The following is a 24,913-nucleotide window of genomic DNA, read 5'->3' as shown; positions in this document are numbered from 1 at the left end:
AAAACAGCTTCTATCTCAAGGCCATCAGACTGTTAAACAGCCACCACTAACATTGAGTGGCTGCTGCCAACATACTGACTCAACTCCAGCCACTTTAATAATGGAAACATTTATGTAAAAAATGTATCACTAGCCACTTTAACAATGCCACTTAATATAATGTTTACATACACTACATTACTCATCTCATATGTATATACTGTTCTCTATACCATCTACTGCATCTTGCCATCTTTATGTAATACATGTTTCACTAGCCATTTAAACAATGCCACTTTTATATGTTTACATACCCTACATTACTCATCTCATATGTATATACTGTACTCTATACCATCTACTGCATCTTGCCTATGCCGTTCTGTACCATCACTCATTCATATATCTTTATGTACATATTCTTCATCCCTTTACATATTCTTCATCCCTTGTGTGTACAAGGTAGTTGTTGTGAAATTGTTAGGTTAGATTACTCGTGGATTATTACTGCATTGTCGGAACTAGAAGCACAAGCATTTCGCTACACTCGCATTAACATCTGCTAACCATGTGTATGTGACAAATAACATTTGATTTGACCTGTTCACTGGACGTACTACCTGTCCCAGACCTGCTGTTTGATCTGAATGATCGGCTATGAAACGCCAACTGACATTTACGCTTGTGGTGTTGACCTGTTGCGCCTTCTACAACCACTGTGATTATTATTTGACCCTGCTGGTCATCTATGAACATTTGAACATCTTGGCCATGTTCTGTTATAATCTCCCCCTGGCATGGCCAGAAGAGGACTGGCCACCCCTCATAGCCTGGATCCTCTCTAGGTTTCCTCCTAGGTTCTGGCCTTCCTAGGGATTTTCCTAGCCACCGTGCTTCTACACCTGCATTGCTTGCTGTTTGGGTTTTAGGCAGGCTTTCTGTACAGCACTTTGTGACATCGGCTGATGTAAGAAGGGCTTTATAAATACATTTGATTGATTGATTTGTCGCTAGCAACATTATTCAGTCATTCTGATTAAAGAGCATCTCACTGTCTCCTCGTGCTCCACGAAGAGACAGTGAGATGCTTTAGTACAAGTACTGCACGGTAAGACCGGCTGCTAGTGCTGTTGTTGGAACTGCCCCAAGCTTCAGCTTCTATCTCTGAAGTGGCTGTTTTTTGGGGGCTGTGAAATGAGAAGCTACCTACTGTATCCTTGACCACCTTTATGGAGTGCCTTTACGCTATCTAGTGGCCAAAAGCTGACACAGCAGCTCAGCTGCAAATAGACTTCATTTAGGTAAAACAGGTCAATTATCGCTTTTCCCATAGACCAAATAACAATAAGCTAAGCCACATATGCCGAGTGTGCAAAACATTTAGAACACCAGCAGCCCCTTTTGCCCTCAGAACAGCCTTAATTCATCAGGGCATGGACTCTACAAGGTGTCGAAAGTGTTCCACAGGGATGCTGGCCTATGTGGACTCCAATGCTGGATGTCCGTCCACAAGTTGGCTGGATGTCCTTTGGGTGATGGACCATTCTTGATACACACAGGAAACTATGAAAATCCCAGCAGCGTTGCAGTTCTTGACACAAACAAACCCTTGCGCCTGGCACCTACTACCATAACCTGTTCAAAGGCAAGTAAATCTTTTGTCTTGCTGATTCATCTTCTGAATGGTACACGTACACAATCCATGACTCAATTGTCTCAAGGCTTAAACATCCTTCTTTACCCTGTCTCCTCCCCTTCATCTACACTGAAGTGGATTTAACAATTACTGCTTTACGTGTGTATCAGGAATGGTTAAATGAATAAAGGTTAAATAAAAAATATATAACAAGTGAAATCAATTAGGGATCATAACGTGGATTCACCTGGTCAGTCTGTCATGGAAAGAGCAGGTGTCCATAATGTGTTATACACTCAGTGTATGTCTCATAACAGACTAAACTATTCCCAACTAAAAAAACAACATCAATAAATGAAAACATTTGGGAAAATGTTTGACCATGGCACAGTCTTCGCGAAGAAATAGTAAACTGAACAGAGTGATATTTTCATTTAGATTTAATTTGAATAAAAATGTATTACATACAATAAAATATCCAGTGGTACCATTTCAAAGACAATATATATTTTTAAGTTAATTAAAATCAGAACTCAGGAAAAAAAAATGAAATTATTTCTTTATTTTTAATGTTTGGACTGTATGGACAATATTGTCAGCAGAGTCCACAACTACCATCTGTGAGTAGCCTAGTCCATAAAACACCCACTAGCCTCTACCATCTAGGCATGTGTAGATCTGAAGAAATATTTATATGTATTAGCAGTGCAGTGAAAATTCCTTGCAGATTTTGATGAAGTTCCTAGGTCAGGGACGGGGTGTTTCTGGACCGTGCCCGTGCGTGTGTGTGTGTGTGTCAGGAGTGAGGGTGTAAGTACAGGATAGCCCCCGAATCCTCTAGTTTTTTTAAGGCTTCTGCTTCGTGGGTAAGGTCATGGTAGGAATCCTGGAACAGAACGAAAGCAGAGCCTAAACATAACATCACAGTGCACTGAAAAATCTACTAGCATGGCATATAACACTGAGTGTTGATCTGTCACAGGAGTTGAGTAAAATCCCATGCACACTCACCTTCATGGATTTCATAGTGTCATATCCATAGTAGTGTATAGGATGCTTCTGGTTTTTGGATGCTGGATATCCAAACCCAGCTATGTGGACCACATCACAGTAGTTGAGTGCCACGAACACGGCAAGGATCCCTGTAGTGGGGTGTACCGGTTTCTGTAGGAGTGAGAACCAAAACCAATGAGACCTACAGTATATTATAAACTGTGTGGTTCCAGCCCTGAATGCTGATTGGCTGACAGCCGTGGTATATCAGACCATATACCACGTGTATGACAAAACATTTCATTTTACTCCTCTAATTAAGTAGGTAACCAGTTTATAATAGCAATAAGGCACCTCGGGAGTTTGTGGTATTTGGCCAACTTTGCGATGCTGTCACGCCTAAGAACAGTCCTTAACCATGGTATATTAGCCATATACCACACCCCCTCGTGGCTTTTTGCTTAAGTAATATACATGTAGTATTATGTTTGAAACAGTAGGGGGCATCCGAGACCAGTAAAAACTCCCATAGTCCTGCATTTCTAGTACATTAGTTGGCATGACAAGTAAATTACAGAGCAGTGTACCCTTTTCTTAATGTGTACTTAGACAAAGCGAGATGGTACTAGGATTTTTGACTTTTTGTCTCCAGTACAATGTGAGGGGTGTCCCTGGTTTGATTCCGTTCATGGACACACATCCCTAGGTAGCTCCTCTTTTCAGTTCGCTGCAGCTAGCGACTGGAACGAGCTGCAAAAAAACACTCAAACTGGACGTTTTATCTCCATCTCTTCATGCAAAGACTCAGTCATGGAAACTCTTGCTGACAGTTGTGGCTGCTTCGCATGATGTATTGTTGCCTCTACCCTCTTGCCCTTTGTGCTGTTGTCTGTGCCCAATAATGTTTGTACCATGTTCGTGCTGCTACCATGGTTGTTCTTCTGCCATGTTGTGTTGCAACCATGTTGTTGTCAAGTGTTGCTACCATACTGTGTTTTCATGCGTTGCTGCCTTGCTATGTTGTTGTCTTTAGGTATCTCTTTATGTAGTGTTGTGGTGTCTCTCTTGTCGTGATGTGTGTTTTGTCGAATATATTTATTTTAATTTTGTATTTTTAATCCCAGCCCCCGCCCCCACAGGAGGCCTTTGCCTTCTGGTAGGCCGTCATTGTAAATAAGAATTTGTTCTTAACTGACTTGCCTAGTTAAATAAAGGTTAAATAAAACTGCTATGTGTAAATAATGATTACCAATGTTCACAGAGGCAGCAGAGGGAAATTGTTTCTACATGAGAGCTGTGAGGGGGATTAAAATCCCCTTTTCCAAAGAGTAGGTTAGATTGAGCCTTTTTTTACATTCAGCATCACTCCCATCAAGGGAAATATAGTATACCTTCCCACAAAGATATCTACATATATTTCAGAATGTTGTGTATCCCTGGAAATAATCAGAATTCATGTAAACATTACAGACCCACTCCAATTTGCTTACCGCCCAAATAGGTCCACAGACGATGCAATCTCAACCACACTGCACACTACCCTAACCCATCTGGACAAGAGGAATACCTATGTGAGAATGCTGTTCATCGACTACAGCTCAGCATTTAACACCATAGTACCCTCCAAACTCGTCATCAAGCTCGAGGGTCTCGACCCCGCCCTGTGCAACTGGGTACTGGACTTCCTGACGGGCCGCCGCCAGGTGGTGAGGGTAGGTAACAACATCTCCACCCCGCTGATCCTCAACACTGGGGCCCCACAAAGGGTGCGTTCTGAGCCCTCTCCTGTACTCCCTGTTCACCCACGACTGCGTGGCCACGCACGCCTCCAACTCAATCATCAAGTTTGCGGACGACACAACAGTGGTAGGCTTGATTACCAACAACGACGAGACGGCCTACAGGGAGGAGGTGAGGGCCCTCGGAGTGTGGTGTCAGGAAAATAACCTCACACTCAACGTCAACAAAACTAAGGCGATGATTGTGGACTTCAGGAATCAGCAGAGGAAACACCCCCCTATCCACATCGATGGAACAGTAGTGGAGAGGGTAGTAAGTTTTAAGTTCCTCGGCGTACACATCACAGACAAACTGAATTGTTCCACCCACACAGAAAGCATCGTGAAGAAGGTGCAGCAGCACCTCTTCAACCTCAGGAGGCTGAAGAAATTTGGCTTGTCACCAAAAGCACTCACAAACTTCTACAGATGCACAATCGAGAGCATCCTGTTGGGCTGTATCACCGCCTGGTACGGCAACTGCTCCGCCCACGACCGTAAGGCTCTCCAGAGGGTAGTGAGGTCTGCACAACGCATCACCGGGGGCAAACTACCTGCCCTCCAGGACACCTACACCACCCGATGTCACAGGAAGGCCATAAAGATCATCAAGGACAACAACCACCCGAGCCACTGCCTGTTCACCCCGCTATCGTCCAGAAGGCAAGGTCAGTACAGGTGCATCAAAGCTGGGACCGAGAGACTGAAAAACAGCTTCTATCTCAAGGCTATCAGACTGTTAAACAGCCACCACTAACATTGAGTGGCTGCTGCCAACACACTGACTCAACTCCAGCCACTTTAATAATGGGAATTGATGGGATTGATGTAAAATATATCACTAGCCACTTTAAACAATGCCACTTAATATAATGTTTACATACCCTATATTATTTATCTCATATGTATATACTGTACTCTATATCATCTACTGCATCTTTATGTAATACATGTATCACTAGCCACTTTAAACTATGCCACTTTGTTTACATACTCATCTCATATGTATATACTGTACTCAATACCATCGACTGCATCTTGCCTATGCCGCTCTGTACCATCACTCATTCATATATCTTTATGTACATATTCTTTATCCCCTTACACTTATGTGTATAAGGTAGTAGTTTTGGAATTGTTAGCTAGATTATTCGTTGGTTATTACTGCATTGTCATTGACTACAGCTCAGCGTTCAACACCATAGTGCCCTCAAAGCTAATCACTAAGCGAAGGAGGTCAGAGACCTGACCGTGTGGTGCAAAGACAACAACCTCTCCCTCAACGTGAACCAGACAAAGGAGAGGAGTGTGGAATACAGGAAATGGAGGACCGAGCACGTCCCCTTCTCATCGACAGGGCTGCAGGGGAGCAGGTTGAGAGCTTTGTTCCTTTGGCATCCACATCACCAGCAAACTAACATGGTCCAAGCACACCAAGACAGTCATGAAGAGGGCACGACAAAACCTATTCCCCCTTAGGAGACAGAAAAGATTTGGCATGGGTCCTCAGATCCTCAAACAGTTCTAGAGCTGCACCATCGAGAGCATCCTGACTGGTTGCATCACTGCTTGGTATGGCAACTGCTCGGCCTCTGACCGCAAGGCACTACAATGGGTAGTGCGAACAGCCCAGTACATCACTGGGGCCAAGCTTCCTGCCATCCAGGATCTCTATACTAGGCGGTGTCAGAGGAAGGACCTAAAAATTGCCAAAGACTCTAGCCACCCTAGTCATAGACTGTTCTCTTTGCTACCACAAGGCAAGCTGTACCGGAGCGCCAAGTCTAGGCTCAAGAGGCTTCTAAACAGCTTCTACCCCCAAGCTATAAGACTCCTGAACATCTAATCAAATTAATATTTGCATTGCCCCCCCCCTCTTTTACGCAGCTGCTACTCTCTGTTATTATCCATGCATAGTCACTTTAATAACTCTACCTACATGTACATATTACCTCAATTACCTCAACTATCCTGTGCCCCCGCATATTGACTCTGTACCGGTACCCCCTGTATATAGCCTCGCTATTGTTATTTTACTGCTGCTCTCTAAATTATTTGTTATTTTATGTATACTTTCTTTAGGCATTTTTCTTCAAACTGCATTGTTGTTAAGGGCTTGTAAGTAAGCATTTCACTATAAGGTATGTTGTATTCGGCGCATTTGACAAATAGCATTTGATTTGATTCCAGAGATAATGCCTTTAAGAACAATCTTAAAAGTATTTTAGATACAAGCATCGTGAAACCTCTAACACAATAAATTCATTTGACTTGGTGAAAATCAGTTTTTTGGCCCTAAGTTGTTTACCACTTTTTCCATGTGGTTTCTTCCTTCACAGACTGAAATGATGGGGTGACTTAACTTATCCCTTTGGCTCAACTTACCCGCCTCTCCCTTACCTGTTCCATGTAATCATTAACCTTAGTTTACTCATCTACCCACCATTTCCAAGGAAGCTTCTTGTTCAGGCACATTATTCCCGCCTACTGCTTTCTCAATTCCTTCCAATAAAACCCTACTGAGGTGCTGTGGGTCTGCAGTATAAATCAGCCAAATAAAATACAAATAAAACAACAATACATAAAACCTTCAAAATGGCCAATACTGAGTGCAGGAGCCTTTCCAAGGTAAATGTGAGTGAGTGAGTGAGTGAGTGAGTGAGTGAGTGAGTGAGTGAGTGAGTGAGTGAGTGAGTGAGTGAGTGAGTGAGTGAGTGAGTGAGTGAGTCAGTCAGTCAGTCAGTGAGTCAGTGAGTGAGTCATTCAGTGAATCCTGCAGGGCTTTACAAGCATGCTGTCTGACCTGGACAGCCATTACTTGTGCCCTAAGGAGAGAGAAACTGGAGAAACCAAGTTCTCAAACCTGTGCTTCTCCTCTCTTCATCACACTGTACGGGACATTCCTCCAAACCTGGTTCCTAATGCACTTAGCATAAGTGCCTTTTCTTCCTGAGCCTGGCTCTGCTAAATCTGACATTCTGTGTGCATTAGTCTCATGTGGTCGGTCACCGAGCGCTCCAACTTCTGTAGTGCCTCGCATAGTTTGGACATTGGCCCATGGAGCCTTGGTGAGGTGAATATTGTCACTGCTGTTCGCCAAACAGACCAGATTGGTGGGAGTCGGACCTTTGTTTTGGAAGGGGGTGGCGGTGGGGGCTGTCTGACCGACAGGGGCATTAGTTAGCCCTCTAGCTCTCCTCAGCTCAGTCAGCCTCTGTATTGTAACCAGGGGGACTGCCTGCTGCTGCTGCCTTCTCACAGGGCATGTGGATGACTGCCAACATGGCAGCCACAGGGAGGGGGTGAGAGTTTGGCATTGGGGATGTGGGGCTGCGGTCGGGCCCGTGACCCAGGAAAGTGACAGGGGAGAGGGGAATGAGGGCAAAGGGGCCAGGATCGAGTGCTCGGCATGGTTCCTGTTCCTGTTCTCGCTCAGAGTAAACAGCCTACGCCCTCCAGCCAGACACCCAGCCAGCCAGGAGACAGCCAGCCAAGGTTGAGCTCATCTTGCCTGTAGGGCCACGCAGATGGAGGAGTGCTATGCTCGGGCTGCCCCGCTGATCGCCTGCAGGACTTTCCCACTGTTCCCTCGGCACAGACACCAGCCAGTTGTGTTTGCATTTCAGCAGTCCAAAGAGTGCACAGCCTCAGTCTCTGACACAGGGGCTCGCTGGGGGAACAAATTAAACCAAACTTAACCTGGCTTTGTTCCATCTCAAAGACATCTCCACCATGCACTGAACAAGCCCTCTTGGCAGATGGACCTCTTGGCCAATGAAAACACAATTCCACATTAGTTATAGCTCAAATCAATGTATCATGTATTTCAAAACCCAGAATTCCTCAGCCAAACAGAGAATTGTACTCCCAATTTGTGAACAGAAAACAGCTCAATGGCTTACTATTCAAATGTCATCCATCACAATATTCTATTCCGCAATCATTTTTCTTCATTCCATTATTTCTGTTGTTCCATTCTGCATATGTTCTACTGTTATTTTGTGGAATTCCCTGCAGTATCGTTTTGTTCTTGCTCATCCATTTCTGGGTAATCAGTAGAGCGTTTGGGACTGACCTCCTTTCCAAACTGCAGCTGGTAGAAATGTATACAGACAGCACAACAGACAGCAGACAGCACAGAACACTGGCCACTTCACATGGATTTATTTTCTGCCCATTACCTGGTTCCCAACGTGGCTAGGAGTAAACAGAGCTGATCCCTTACCTGTTTGCTCTTTGGTTGAAGTGGGATTTGTAGCAGACTGCTGGCCGTCCTATGCAGGAAGTGAGGGTCCAGCACCCGGATGCGACTGGTCCTGCCCAGCCAGATCTGTGGAGGGGGCTTCCAGAAACCTTTCCTCACCTGACACACACACACACACACGGAGGAAAAGGTGTGTTGATTAGTGAGTGCACACACACAGAGCCCGTGTCTACACAATTGAGGCCCTGTTTAAGTCTCATTCTTCTCATTTTCTCAGGGCGACCTACTCCTTAATGAAGGAGTAATGACCCTGTCCCGAATCATGCTAATAGCGACCAGCCTGAGCTAAACCAGAGAGTGGAGGTGTTTGGGCTGTTGAGACTACAGTTGGATTTTCAAGTAGGTTTGGCAAGGCTGCCATTGATAATGTACATTTTGTCACTGCGTGGATGGATTGCAAGTACCAGGGAAGCAGCTAAAATGGAGGTGTGTGTGCACACATATCCAGTACCCTCTTCTCGTCGTACAGGATCTCTTTGAGCCAGCGGAGGTCCTGCTGTTTGAAAGGCACTAGGACCATAAGGGTGTCGGGGTCGTTGTGCATGCTGGGGTTGTAGGAGGCCGACTCAGGGTAGAAGAGACGCATAGTGGTCTTGTTCCCCACGTCATCCTCATAACCTCTGACAGGGGCATCATTCAGCCTGCACAGGGACACAGAGAAAGATAAACCTTAGCCATTCACTTCTATAAAAATAAAACAGAGTAAAAACACCAGCACACCATTCCTGAAATGTAAATAGCAACACTCCAACCACAAAGGGTTTTCTTAGTGAGACTTCCTATTTATCTTATTTTCCCATGATGTTACTTGTACCCTGCACCTATGTAAGTTTGTTGGATTGTGTTTATTGCATTTGAATAAAAAAGCAAACAAGTAACAGTGCAACACTGGACAAAAATAACATGGAGGAGTTCATTCTACGCTTGCCACCAGTCACAGTTCCAGTATCCTTGCGTGCCAGGAATGCCATCGCTGGTGAAATTGACTACAGTTCAAGTAACCTTCATATTCTGAGTGTTCTCCTGATAAGTTGAAAGCTGTTCTACCCTGCCTCTTATGTAACAGAATGCACTTCACTATTTCACCACCATGTATCAAAACAGGTGAAAACCCCTGTCTAGTTTCTTGTGTTTAGGATTGTACACTTTAATGCAAGATTGCTCTAATTGTGTCTGGCATTTTAAGATTTTTCCAGGCTAATGCAAGCGTCGGAAACATCAGGCTTGGTAGGAGAACAGAGCACCAAATGTCAATGAACTCTATTTCCTCAGCCTATGAGATTAGATTCAGAGAATCGGAGAAGTAAGTGCTGAGCAGAACAGAACAAAGCAGAACAGACCAGAGTGCATTGTGCCTGGATATGACCAGGCAAAATTGCCTGGGCTGTTGGTAAGAGGCTTATAAAAAAAACGAAAAATGTATGTGTTCCTTCCAAGGCTATAAATCTGATTTGAAGAGTGCGCTGGGGTGTTTTTCTGCATGGTCGACCAAATCCCCCTTTTAAGCGCCTGAGTTAACCCAACAGTTGACTGATTGCATAGAGAAAGGCATTAAAGCAAGGTCACCAGTCTGAGCTGGCCATTATAGTACAGCATTATGCTTCCATGGGCAAAACAAATTAGAATACCCCTCTTTAGAGGACAACACATCATAGAAAATCTGTTTGTTTTTTACTGGATTGCGGGAATTGCTATGGAAAAGGCCATTGGGGGACTGGTTAAATGCTATTGTGGCTATAGACTGTACCCTGAGCCATATTTCGATATCAAATGCAGGCCTGCCAACCCTGTCCAACTTTTTAGAGTACTAGACGGGCGCGAAAAATTGGAGATTCAACTCGCAAATCTAGTGCAAAGGCATTTTATAAGCAATGCCTCTATAGCTAATACCGGATACTCATTCATTATTCCTCGTGTAGTCTTCTAAACTCACGACTCCATGTAATGCCAAGATGTTTATATTTCTTTTGATTATACTTTTGTAATACTTTGTGACGTGGATCAAAATTACAGTTAGTCTATCAGATTGTGTGATCCTCGTAATGTTACGTGGAAAATAGAACTGTTGGGACGCAGAATTAAATGTATATCACACTCGCACAAATGTGACCAGTTATTTTTCATATTTGCATTTAATTTCTTTCACTAGCAAATGCGAGTGAACTGCTGACACTTTAGAGCCCACTGAATGCTCATCCCATGTTCGCTAACGTTAGCTTGAAACAATTAGTGTTGACCTTTACACGACACACAGAGTCGAAAAGGGATTTGTCCATGTGTTCACGTACAGCTGACAGTCGGCAAACTCAGCATCACAACAAACAGGAGGTGCAGACATGGGGTAGCTACGTCGAATAATGATGTATTCATCTCCATGTCTGTTGACATAAACTCTGTACATGTTTGTGTGTTGCAGCTCGATAATCGGGATGTTAGATTTACTCTGTGTATTAAAAAAAAAATAATTATGTAAAAAATAATAATAATCAGGCCCTATTCATTTCTGCGTACTTTTAACTCGGATCTCGTACCTGCGTACATGGACAGAGAATTGTGTAGCTGGTACGTAAAATGCGTGCATGTTGGCAGGTCTGCAAATGATATGGCTCTTGACTGTACTGTCTGCAATATAATGCACTCTATGTACTGATATTGATTAGGAACACCATTAATTGTGCAGGAACATCATTGGATAAAACAGAAATGAGGAGTCCTATGAATAGTTCAACAGAAGTGGGAGGATTTTTTAATTTTTTTATTTCAATTTCACCTTTATTTATCCAGGCAAGTCAGTTAAGAACACATTCTTATTTTCAATGACAGCCTGGGAACAGTGGGTTAAGTGCCTGTTCAGGGGCAGAATGACAGATTTGTACCTTGTCAGCTCGGGGGTTTGAACTCACAACCTTCCGGTTACTAGTCCAACACTCTAACCAATAGGCTACGCTGCCGGATGGACTTAATGAAGATTTTTGTGGTAGAAAACAGGATGCAACCATTAGGCTTAATACTTACCGAATCACCACATCATACTCGTTGATGACGCCCCCCAAGGAGCTGTTTTTAATGGCAAACCCATTTCCTATGACTGCACATGTTCTGCAGTCTAGACTGAGGAAATACATCAAAATAAATTAAGTTCAGTATAATTCACTGCATCCTATTATTACAATCCATTTACTTTAGTGTTGCCTGCATTATCATTTTAGAGTTCAAGACTACTTTCAGAGGGGTGACTGTAACTGCACACTACAGTAGAACCACTGGACATTTTCCAACACGGCCATTGTAATAGTGACTGGTCACACTGCTTGGTTTGACAATTGGCATTCTTTCTTGAAATTAAGTAAGGACGCTTCCTTGTCCACCCATTATACACATACCACAGGGATGATTTGAGTCATTATGTTAGCACAGCATTTACACTACAATACATTGTGGAGAGTTATGAAAAAAAAGACCCTTGTGTATATTGCTCTCAGACACATATCACCCATCGGTGGTTCTTTGTGATCTTAACAATTATTGTAAGAAATAAAGTGGTTAAAACGGCACACCAGAGGTTAAAAACCTTGCTAATATGGCTAAGAAACACTCATCACACTTACCGATCAATGCTGGCCGGCATTTTGTAATTGGCAATAATGGCTAACACTCTCAGCAGCAGTAACTCTGGAAAATGAGAGAGGGATTAATAAAGGTGTGATCACTCAGACTGATAATTTTTTTTATTTAACCTTTTTTTAACAAGGCAAGTCAGTTAAGAACACATTCTTATTTACAATGACGGCCTACCCCAGCCAATTATGGGCCGCCCTATTGGACTCCAAATCACGGCTGGATGTGATACAGCCTGGATTTGAACCAGGGACTGTAGTGACACCTCTTGCACTGAGATGCAGTGTCTTAGACCGCTGTGCCACTCGGGAGCCCAGATGCTGAGGACAGTTTGTCTTCACATAGAGAAGTTCATATTGAGAGGACCAATGATCCAATACTGTTTCCAGCTAACTCGTCATAAAATCAATAAATGTCGCACACGTTTTCTGGCAAGTGGACTTTGACTCCATAATGCTTCTCAATAAAATGTATCTTATGATTTGAGTCATTATGTTATCAGCTGTCACAAAGTGCTATACAGATACCCAGCCTAAAACACCAAAGAGTACGTGTTACCTTATAGCAGGGGAACAGTGGTGACTTTTACAGCAGTATATGCAAACGGCTGCTCATTCAAAAACTAACTAGACCAAACAAAACAGGAAGGGACTCAAGTCAACTCTTGGTGAACTGACAGCGTGTAGAGCTTGGCTGAGAATGAAATGTATATGTATTTAGATGTCATTTTTATTTTTCAGAGGAGCGTTACATGTACAAAAACAATAAAATGCATACAAATATAACCCTGACCCATTCCCCCCTAAGGCCCTATCCACCCGCCCGCATCCTCCCTCCCCACCTAGAAACTATGCTTCCCACCCTGCCTAACGGAGATTGTTCATTACAGAGTCAGGTATATTTTCCCAGGCCTCAATTGTTCCTTCACTAGCACCATTCATTCTCGCTGTCGATAATCCTAATGCAATAACTTCTAATAGTAACTGTATCCACTGGTTAAATGGGAAAGAGTGAGGTGGTTGCCATCATAGAGACCAATTTTTTTTTTGCAGCATTGCTTCCTGCCAGCAGAAATCTTCTCTGATTGAGAGATTCAAGGGGCTATCATTGTTAAGTAACAAAATAAATGGAAAGCATTGAAAAGTTCCATTTCTGCAATTCAAAATGTATTTGGTAACTTTTCCCCAGAAATATTTAACTGCAGAGGGTCATGTAAAAATCTTCCAAGGGTGACATAGTTCCCAATCATTCTGATCGTTCTTCATTGTGACGTCATGCTGTAAAATTGATCCCAGCTTGAAAATATTGCCAGTTGAATAATTACACGCGCATCTCTTTATGTGGATGGCTGAGCTAGTCTTTTTATGCGAATGGCTGAGCTCGTCTCTTTATGCGGATGGCTGAGCTCATCTCTTTATGCGGATGGCTGAGCTCGTCTCTTTATGCGGGTGGCTGAGCTCGTCTCTTTATGCGGGTGGCTGAGCTCGTCTCTTTATGCGGATGGCTGAGCTCGTCTCTTTATGCGGATGGCTGAGCTCGTCTCTTTATGCGGATGGCTGAGCTCGTCTCTTTATGCGGATGGCTGAGCTCGTCTCTTTATGCGGATGGCTGAGCTCGTCTCTTTATGCGGATGGCTGAGCTCGTCTCTTTATGCGGATGGCTGAGCTCGTCTTTTTATGCGGATGGCTGAGCTCGTCTCTTTATGCGGATGGCTGAGCTCGTCTCTTTATGCGGATGGCTGAGCTCGTCTCTTTATGCGGGTGGCTGAGCTCGTCTCTTTATGCGGATGGCTGAGCTCGTCTCTTTATGCGGATGGCTGAGCTCGTCTCTTTATGCGGATGGCTGAGCTCGTCTCTTTATGCGGATGGCTGAGCTCGTCTCTTTATGCGGATGGCTGAGCTCGTCTCTTTATGCGGATGGCTGAGCTCGTCTCTTTATGCGGATGGCTGAGCTCGTCTCTTTATGCGGATAGCTGAGCTCGTCTCTTTATGCGGATGGCTGAGCTCGTCTCTTTATGCGGATGGCTGAGCTCATCTCTTTATGCGGATGGCTGAGCTCGTCTTTTTATGCGGATGGCTGAGCTCATCTCTTTATGGGGATGGCTGAGCTCGTCTCTTTATGCGGGTGGCTGAGCTCGTCTTTTTATGCGGATGGCTGAGCTCGTCTCTTTATGCGGATGGCCGAGCTCATCTCTTTATGTAGATGGCGAAGCTCATGCAGATGTTTCTCTCACAGCATCCCTTGACCTCGAAAAACTGTTCCGTGGTCACACACATTTGCTTCACACATCTGTCAATCAATGGTGACCAGGAGTATTGACTCGGACCAATCAGAAGCTTGTTGAGGCATGAGGTCAGCATATAAATACCTGGACTCGCACATCAAAGTGCTGAGGGATGATGTAAGGAGAGATTTTTTGTGATTGCAAAGACTTAGGTGCTACGTTTTCGAATGACAGTGCATACATTTGTTTGTTAGTTGAGTTTAAGTTTATTCATTCTTACTCACAGATCAATCTGAAGAAATGCAGAATTTACATGACTAATAATTGCAAAACACTCATTTTGATTCATAATTACATTGTTTTTCAATTTTGCACCAAATAGAAAGTGTGAGCAATAATAAGACCAAAGCATAGTTTACATTGTCTTAAGGGATAAATCAATGAAGACCACCTCTTCCAGGGCCATAGGAGACACCATATTTCTCTATACTCAGCCGGTGGGGCAGAAGAATCATGTCTAAACCAATTTAGGATAGGGTGAAACGCTAGCGCCTGGAAATACAATTTAAAGTTTGGTACAAATAGTCCTCATACGTCTTTCCTTGCAATATACATTTTACAACCGCACAATGAATTGTATCCCAATGGCGGGTTACAAAGAGGAGCCATGGGAAGAATTAAACTACAGAAATGTAGCCGTGGCAATATATTTATTTTGACGGTTAAAGCAATTGGGATATAATTCCATCTATTGAGGTCAGATTTAATTGATTTGAGCGTTCTGTTGAAGTTTCTGGCAATGGTTTTATATAAAGAAGGAAATATACCTTCTCCCAAATATTTCAAATGGTAAACGACCTGGATTCCATAAATAGAGATAGAGTCCTCCATCGGGTCTTGAGAGGCAGCAGCGCTGATTTGGTTAAACTAGTTTTATAACTTGAGATGAAGCTGAATTTATCTTCAATGCGTTTGGGAGCGATTGAGATACATTGTCTACATATAGTAAAGTATTGTCTGCATCTAATGAGATTAAGTGAACTGTAGATTTGAGAGAAATTTGTGTTAATTCCTACGATTGACGAATTGCCTGGGCCAAACGTTCCACGGATAATAAGATTTGCAATGTCAAAATTGGATCGCCTCGTCTGCTACTTCTAGTGATTCTGAATGGAACAAATGAGATATTGCCTGTTATAACTATGGCTGAGGGATTGACATATAGTATTTTAATAATATTCATGTAATTGGAGACAATTCCTATATGTTCCAAGACAGAGCAGAGATATGACCATTCTAGACTATCAAAACTATTTCTGCATCAAGAAGTAATACAGCCCAAGGACCTGTTGTTTCTGATGAAGCATCGAAGATATGTAATAGTCGATGGAGGTTATCCAAGGATGAACACTTTTTAACAAACCCGATTTGGTCCATGTGGATCAATTTGGGTAAGTAAGTCTTGAGACGACAACATTTTGGAAAAAAACATTTAATATCGGTGTTTATCAAAGATAGGGAACAATAGTGAGAACCTGGGTGGTATCAATACCTTTTTTAAATAAAAGTGTAATTAGAATGAAATATATTTTCATAAACATGTTCCATTAAAGTCTTTGTGCTTTGTGGGAAAGAGAGGAAAACAAAGAAATGACACAATGAAATGAGAGAACATACCACTTCCTTTAATACCGTAGGGCAACGCTAATGTGGACTGATGTTGTCGCCAGAAGAAATCATCCAGTTTGAAGAAGAGCTCTGTTTGTCTGCTAATGCTGTATTAGGAACAGTGGAGAAAATAATTCACATTACAACCTGGAAATACGCAAGGATATAGTGTACAGTTCCTACTAAATATTCCATACTGCCAATGGTATGGGGATATAAAGTACACACTGCTGACCTGGCAGTTTTAGTTTCAGTCATTAAAATGGAAATGAACTTAGCCATAATTCCTTCTCATAGTTCAGTCTAATCAACCCCCATGTCTATCAGGCAGACAAATTGTACGCATTATAAGCAATGCCGATATCGATGAAAATGTTCCCAACACAACAAGTAATATGTTAACATGATGTCATTCAGCAAGCATGCCCCTCTATAAAATCAACAAAGAAGAAGAAAAAAAACAATGATGTACATTGCATTCGGAAAACATTCAGATCCCTTCACTATTTCCATTTTTTTTTATTTTTTACTTTAGACTCTAGAGCCTTATTCTAAAATAGATTACATTTTTTTTAAATCCTTTTTATCAAAAATAAAAACTGAAATATGACATTTACATAATTATTCGTATGGGCGACGTATTTCGTCGCCCTAACGTAGCCTTCACTGCTATTCGCCCAGGAGCTAGCTAACGCTAGCTAACGCACACAGATTAGCATCACTGTAGTGCTATTCACTCAACTGTACGACTTGATTAGTTTACTGTTAGCTAGCTACATAATCTTAGCAATTCTTCTTAGCTAGCTACATAGCCGTCCTTGTATCAGAGATAATTGCATAATTATCGTATTTCGTATTTCGTCGCCCTAACGTAGCCTTCACTGCTATTCGCCCAGGAGCTAGCAACGCTAGCTAACGCACACAGATTAGCATCACTGTAGTGCTATTCACTCAACTGTACGACTTGATTAGTTCAGTGTTAGCTAGCTACATAGCTGTCTTTGTTTCCAAGATAATTGTGTAGTTTAGTGTGTGTAGCCTTGGAGTGATTATCTTAATTCACTGAGGTTCGCTAGCCAGCTATTTGTCGTCCTTAACGTAGGAGACTCTGCTAGCTAGCCAACAGCTATCAGCTAACAGCTAGCCAACGTCACCACACGTTTACTGATTCGAATTCAATCACCGGTCAGGGAGTATCACATTTTCATTTCATTACAGTACAACGGTTTGATTTGTTTGATCGTAGCTAGCTACATAGCTAGCTACATAGCCGTCTCTGTTTCAAAGATAATTGTGTAGTCTAGACCGATTTCCTAGGTTAGCTAGCCAGCTATTGTCGTTCTTTTAACTCAACGTAACGTAAACAACACTGCTAGCTAGCCAGCTAGCCCCGAATAGCAGCACTGTAGAAATTATTACACTCAACGGAACGACTTGATTAGTGTAGTGCCAACAACGCAGCTACTGCCAGCTAGCCTACTTTAGCAGTACTGTATCATTTTAATCATTTTAGTCAATAAGATTCTTGCTACGTAAGCTTAACTTTCTGAACATTCGAGACGTGTAGTCCACTTGTCATTCAATTTCCTTGCATTAGCGTAGCCTTTTCTGTAGCCTGTCAACTATGTGTCTGTCTATCCCTGTTCTCTCCTCTCTGCACAGACCATACAAACGCTCCACACCGCGTGGCCGCGACCACCTAATCTGGTGGTCCCAGCGCGTACGACCCACGTGGAGTTCCAGGTCTCCGGTAGCCTCTGGAACTGCCGATCTGCGGCCAACAAGGCAGAGTTCATCTCAGCCTATGCCTCCCTCCAGTCCCTTGACTTCTTGGCACTGACGGAAACATGGATCACCACAGATAACACTGCTACTCCTACTGCTCTCTCCTCGTCCGCCCACGTGTTCTCGCACACCCGAGAGCTTCTGGTCAGCGGGGTGGTGGCACCGGGATCCTCATCTCTCCCAAGTGGTCTTTCTCTCTTTCTCCCCTTACCCATCTGTCTATTGCCTCCTTTGAATTCCATGCTGTCACAGTTACCAGCCCTTTCAAGCTTAACATCCTTATCATTTATCGCCCTCCAGGTTCCCTCGGAGAGTTCATCAATGAGCTTGATGCCTTGATAAGCTCCTTTCCTGAGGACGGCTCACCTCTCACAGTTCTGGGCGACTTTAACCTCCCCACATCTACCTTTGACTCATTCCTCTCTGCCTCCTTCTTTCCACTCCTCTCCTCTTTTGACCTCACCCTCTCACCTTCCCCCCCTACTCACAAGGCAGGCAATACGCTTGACCTCATCTTTACTAGATGCTGTTCTTCCACTAACCTCATTGCAACTCCCCTCCAAGTCTCCGACCACTACCTTGTATCCTTTTCCCTCTCGCTCTCATCCAACACTTCCCACACTGCCCCTACTCGGATGGTATCGCGCCGTCCCAACCTTCGCTCTCTCTCCCTCGCTACTCTCTCCTCTTCCATCCTATCATCTCTTCCCTCTGCTCAAACTTTCTCCAACCTATCTCCTGATTCTGCCTCCTCAACCCTCCTCTCCTCCCTTACTGCATCCTTTGACTCTCTATGTCCCCTATCCTCCAGGCCGGCTCGGTCCTCCCCTCCCCGCTCCGTGGCTCGACGACTCATTGCGAGCTCACAGAACAGGGCTCCGGGCAGCCGAGCGGAAATGGAGGAAAACTCGCCTCCCTGCGGACCTGGCATCCTTTCACTCCCTCCTCTCTACATTTTCCTCCTCTGTCTCTGCTGCTAAAGCCACTTTCTACCATTCTAAATTCCAAGCATCTGCCTCTAACCCTAGGAAGCTCTTTGCCACCTTCTCCTCCCTCCTGAATCCCCCCTCCTCCCTCTCTGCAGATGACTTCGTCAACCATTTTGAAAAGAAGGTCGATGACATCCGATCCTCGTTTGCTAAGTCAAACGACACCGCTGGTTCTGCTCACACTGCCCTACCCTATGCTCTGACCTCTTTCTCCCCTCTCTCTCCAGATGAAATCTCGCGTCTTGTGACGGCCGGCCGCCCAACAACCTGCCCGCTTGACCCTATCCCCTCCTCTCTTCTCCAGACCATTTCCGGAGACCTTCTCCCTTACCTCACCTCGCTCATCAACTCATCCCTGACCGCTGGCTACGTCCCTCCCGTCTTCAAGAGAGCGAGAGTTGCACCCCTTCTGAAAAAACCTACACTCGATCCCTCCGATGTCAACAACTACAGACCAGTATCCCTTCTCTCTTTTCTCTCCAAAACTCTTGAGCGTGCCGTCCTTGGCCAGCTCTACCGCTATCTCTCTCAGAATGACCTTCTTGATCCAAATCAGTCAGGTTTCAAGACTAGTCATTCAACTGAGACTGCTCTTCTCTGTATCACGGAGGCGCTCCGCACTGCTAAAGCTAACTCTCTCTCCTCTGCTCTCATCCTTCTAGACCTATCGGCTGCCTTCGATACTGTGAACCATCAGATCCTCCTCTCCACCCTCTCCGAGTTGGGCATCTCCGGCGCGGCCCACGCTTGGATTGCGTCCTACCTGACAGGTCGCTCCTACCAGGTGGCGTGGCGAGAATCTGTCTCCTCACCACGCGCTCTCACCACTGGTGTCCCCCAGGGCTCAGTTCTAGGCCCTCTCTTATTCTCGCTATACACCAAGTCACTTGGCTCTGTCATAACCTCACATGGTCTCTCCTATCATTGCTATGCAGACGACACACAATTAATCTTCTCCTTTCCCCCTTCTGATGACCAGGTGGCGAATCGCATCTGGCAGACATATCAGTGTGGATGACGGATCACCACCTCAAGCTGAACCTCAGCAAGACGGAGCTCCTCTTCCTCCCGGGGAAGGACTGCCCGTTCCATGATCTCGCCATCACGGTTGACAACTCCATTGTGTCCTCCTCCCAGAGCGCTAAGAACCTTGGCGTGATCCTGGACAACACCCTGACGTTCTCAACTAACATCAAGGCGGTGTCCCGTTCCTGTAGGTTCATGCTCTACAACATCCGCAGAGTACGACCCTGCCTCACACAGGAAGCGGCGCAGGTCCTAATCCAGGCACTTGTCATCTCCCGTCTTGATTACTGCAACTCGCTGTTGGCTGGGCTCCCTGCCTGTGCCATTAAACCCCTACAACTCATCCAGAACGCCGCAGCCCGTCTGGTGTTCAACCTTCCCAAGTTCTCTCACGTCACCCCGCTCCTCCGCTCTCTCCACTGGCTTCCAGTTGAAGCTCGCATCCGCTACAAGACCATGGTGCTCGCCTACGGAGCTGTGAGGGGAACGGCACCTCAGTACCTCCAGGCTCTGATCAGGCCCTACACCCAAACAAGGGCACTGCGTTCATCCACCTCTGGCCTGCTCGCCTCCCTACCACTGAGGAAGTACAGTTCCCGCTCAGCCCAGTCAAAACTGTTCGCTGCTCTGGCCCCCCAATGGTGGAACAAACTCCCTCACGACGCCAGGACAGCGGAGTCAATCACCACCTTCCGGAGACACCTGAAACCCCACCTCTTCAAGGAATACCTAGGATAGGGTAAGTAAGGGTAAGTAATCCTTCTCACCCCCCCCCCCCTTCTCCCCCCAACAAGATTTAGATGCAAGTGGCTGTTCCACTGGTTGTCATAGGTGTTTGCACCAATTTGTAAGTCGCTCTGGATAAGAGCGTCTGCTAAATGACTTAAATGTAAATGTAAATGTCCAATCAATTGAATTTACCACAGGTGAACTCCAATCAAGTTGTAGATACATCTCAAGGATGATCAATGGAACAAGATGCACCTGAACTCAATTTTGAGTCTCATAGCAAAGGGTCTGAATACTTACAGTGGGGCAAAAAAGTATTTAGTCAGCCACCGATTGTGCAAGTTCTCCCACTTAAAAAGATGAGAGAGGCCTGTAAGTTTCATCATAGGTACACTTCAACTATGACAGACAAAATGAGAAAAAAAATCCAGAAAATCACATTGTATGATTTTTAATGAATTTATTTGCAAATTATGGTGGAAAATAAGTATTTGGTCACCTACAAACAAGCAAGATTTCTGGCTCTCACAGACCTGTAACTTCTTCTTTAAGCGGCTCCTCTGTCCTCCACTCGTTACCTGTATTAATGGCACCTGTTTGAACTTATCAGTATAAAAAACACCTGTCCACAACCTCAAACAGTCACACTCCAAACTCCACTATGGCCAAGGCCAAAGGGGTGTCAAAGGACACCAGAAACAAAATTGTAGAACTGCACCAGGCTGGGAAGACTGAATCTGCAATAGGTAAGCAGCTTGGTTTGAAGAAATCAACTGTGGGAGCAAATATTAGGAAATGGAAGACATACAAGACCACTGATAATCTCCCTCGATCTGGGGCTCCATGCAAGATCTCACCCCATGGGGTCAAAATGATCACAAGAACGGTGAGCAAAAATCCCAGAACCAAACGGGGGGACCTAGTGAATGACCTGCAGAGAGCTGGGACCAAAGTAACAAAGCCTACCATCAGTAACACACTACGCCGCCAGGATCTCAAATCCTGCAGTGCCAGACGTCCCCCTGCTTAAGCCAGTACATGTCCAGGCCCGTCTGAAGTTGGCTAGAGAGCATTTGGATGATCCAGAAGAAGATTGGGAGAATGTCATATGGTCAGATGAAACCAAAATAGAACTTTTTGGAAAAAACTCAACTCGTCGTGTTTGGAGGACAAAGAATGCTGAGTTGCATCCAAAGAACACCATACCTACTGTGAAGCATGGGGGTGGAAACATCATGCTTTGGGGCTGTTTTTCTGCAAAGGGACCAGGACGACTGATCCGTGTAAAGGAAAGAATGAATGGGGCCATGTATCGTGAGATTTTGAGTGAAAACCTTCCATCAGCAAGGGCATTGAAGATGAAACGTGGCTGAGTCTTTCAGCATGACAATGATCCCAAACACACTGCTAGGGCAACGAAGGAGTGGCTTCATATGTCTACTTCCGGCGCCGACAGAGATGGGGGCCTCGCTTCGCGTTCCTAGGAAACTATGCAGTTTTTTGTTTTTTTACGTGTTATTTCTTACATTAGTACCCCAGGTCATCTTAGGTTTCATTACATACAGTCGAGAAGAACTACTGAATATAAGATCAGCGTCAACTCACCATCAGTACGACCAAGAATAAGTTTTTCGCGATGCGGATCCTGTGTTCTGCCTTACAAACAGGACAACGGAATGGATCCCATGCAGCGACCCCAAAAAAAAACGACTCCGGAAAAGAGGGAAACGAGGCGGTCTTCTGGTCAGACTCCGGAGACGGGCACACCGTGCACCACTCCCTAGCATTCTTCTTGCCAGAAGTTGATGAAATCCGAGCAAGGGTAGCATTCCAGAGGGACGTCAGAGACTGTAACGTTCTTTGCTTCACGGAAACATGGCTCACTGGAGAGACGCCATCCGAGGCGGAGCAGCCAACGGGTTTCTCCACGCATCGCGCCGACAGAAACAAACATCTTTCTGGTAAGAAGAGGGGCGGTGGCGTATGCCTTATGACTAACGAGACATGGTGTGATAAAAGAAACATACAGGAACTCAAATCCTTCTGTTCACCTGATTTAGAATTCCTCACAATCAAATGTAGACCGCATTATCTACCAAGAGAATTCTCTTCGATTATAATCACAGCAGTATATATCCCCCCCAAGCAGACACATCGATGGCTCTGAACAAACTTTATTTAACACTTTGCAAACTGGAAACCATTTATCCGGAGGCTGCATTCATTGTAGCTGGGGATTTTAACAAGGCTAATCTGAAAACAAGACTCCCTAAATTTTATCAGCATATCGATTGCGCAACCAGGGGTGGAAAAACCTTGGATCATTGTTACTCTAACTTCCGCGACGCATATAAGGCCCTGCCCCGCCCCCCTTTCGGAAAAGCTGACCACGACTCCATTTTGTTGATCCCTGCCTACAGACAGAAACTAAAACAAGAGGCTCCCACGCTGAGGTCTGTCCAACGCTGGTCCGACCAAGCTGACTCCACACTCCAAGACTGCTTCCATCAAGTGGACTGGGATATGTTTCGTATTGCGTCAGATAACAATATTGACGAATATGCTGATTCGGTGTGCGAGTTCATTAGAACGTGCGTTGAAGATGTCATTCCCATAGCAACGATTAAAACATTCCCTAACCAGAAACCGTGGATTGATGGCAGCATTCGCGTGAAACTGAAAGCGCAAACCACTGCTTTTAATCAGGGCAAGGTGTCTGGTAACATGACCGAATACAAACAGTGCAGCTATTCCCTCCGCAAGGCTATCAAACAAGCTAAGCGTCAGTACAGAGACAAAGTAGAATCTCAATTCAACGGCTCAGACACAAGAGGCATGTGGCAGGGTCTACAGTCAATCACGGACTACAGGAAGAAATCCAGCCCAGTCACGGACCAGGATGTCTTGCTCCCAGGCAGACTAAATAACTTTTTTGCCCGCTTTGAGGACAATACAGTGCCACTGACACGGCCTGCAACGAAAACATGCGGTCTCTCCTTCACTGCAGCCGAGGTAATTACATTTAAACGTGTTAACCCTCGCAAGGCTGCAGGCCCAGACATCATCCCCAGCCGCACCCTCAGAGCATGCGCAGACCAGCTGGCCGGTGTGTTTACGGACATATTCAATCAATCCCTATACCAGTCTGCTGTTCCCACATGCTTCAAGAGGGCCACCATTGTTCCTGTTCCCAAGAAAGCTAAGGTAACTGAGCTAAACGACTACCGCCCCGTAGCACTCACTTCCGTCATCATGAAGTGCTTTGAGAGGCTAGTCAAGGACCATATCACCTCCACCCTACCGGACACCCCAGACCCACTCCAATTTGCTTAACGCCCAAATAGGTCCACAGACGATGCAATCTCAACCACACTGCACACTGCCCTAACCCATCTGGACAAGAGGAATACCTATGTGAGAATGCTGTTCATCGACAACAGCTCGGCATTCAACACCATAGTACCCTCCAAGCTCGTCATCAAGCTCGAGACCCTGGGTCTCGACCGCGCCCTGTGTAACTGGGTACTGGAATTCCTGACGGGCCGCCCTCAGGTGGTGAGGGTAGGCAACAACATCTCCTCCCCGCTGATCCTCAACACTGGGGCCCCACAAGGGTGCGTTCTGAGCCCTCTACTGTACTCCCTGTTCACCCACGACTGCGTGGCCACGCACGCCTCCAACTCAATCATCAAGTTTGCGGACGACACAACAGTGGTAGGCTTGATTACCAACAACTACGAGACGGCCTACAGGGAGGAGGTGAGGGCCCTCGGAGTGTGGTGTCAGGAAAATAACCTCACACTCAACGTCAACAAAACTAAGGAGATGATTGTGGACTTGAGGGAACACCCCCCTATCCACATCGATGGAACAGTAGTGGAGAGGGTAGCAAGTTCTAAGTTCCTCGGCATACACATCACAGACAAACTGAATTGGTCCACTCACACAGACAGCATCGTGAAGAAGGCGCAGCAGCGCCTCTTCAACCTCAGGAGGCTGAAGAAATTTGGCTTGTCACCAAAAGCACTCACAAACTTCTACAGATGCACAATCGAGAGCATCCTGGCGGGCTGTATCACCGCCTGGTACGGCAACTGCTCCGCCCTCAACCGTAAGGCTCTCCAGAGGGTAGTGAGGTCTGCACAACGCATCACCGGGGGCAAACTACCTGCCCTCCAGGACACCTACACCACCCGATGTTACAGGAAGGCCATAAAGATCATC

The 24,913-nt window shown here is 45.1% G+C and overlaps 1 protein-coding gene across 3 annotated transcripts in view; it reads right to left on the bottom strand.

The window, feature by feature from the left end:
* Positions 1–2,040: 2,040 nt before the first annotated feature.
* The window catches only part of LOC118370777 (CMP-N-acetylneuraminate-beta-galactosamide-alpha-2,3-sialyltransferase 4-like), a 68,537-nt gene continuing 45,664 nt past the window's right edge, over positions 2,041–24,913 (bottom strand). For 2 of the 3 annotated variants that reach the window (XM_052518760.1, XM_052518757.1), the window contains exons 6-12: positions 16,170–16,267; positions 12,259–12,322; positions 11,666–11,761; positions 9,102–9,291; positions 8,612–8,749; positions 2,627–2,779; positions 2,041–2,501 (exon numbers count right to left, since the gene is read on the bottom strand). In XM_052518760.1, the coding sequence (XP_052374720.1) occupies positions 2,412–2,501; positions 2,627–2,779; positions 8,612–8,749; positions 9,102–9,291; positions 11,666–11,761; positions 12,259–12,322; positions 16,170–16,267 (829 nt within the window). In that variant the 3' untranslated portion in view covers positions 2,041–2,411. The other variant, XM_052518763.1, reaches the window with a different exon arrangement.

Source organism: Oncorhynchus keta, chromosome 1 (assembly GCF_023373465.1).
Source record: "Oncorhynchus keta strain PuntledgeMale-10-30-2019 chromosome 1, Oket_V2, whole genome shotgun sequence".
Lineage (NCBI taxonomy): Eukaryota > Metazoa > Chordata > Actinopteri > Salmoniformes > Salmonidae > Oncorhynchus > Oncorhynchus keta.
This window is presented reverse-complemented; position numbering and strand designations above follow the sequence as displayed.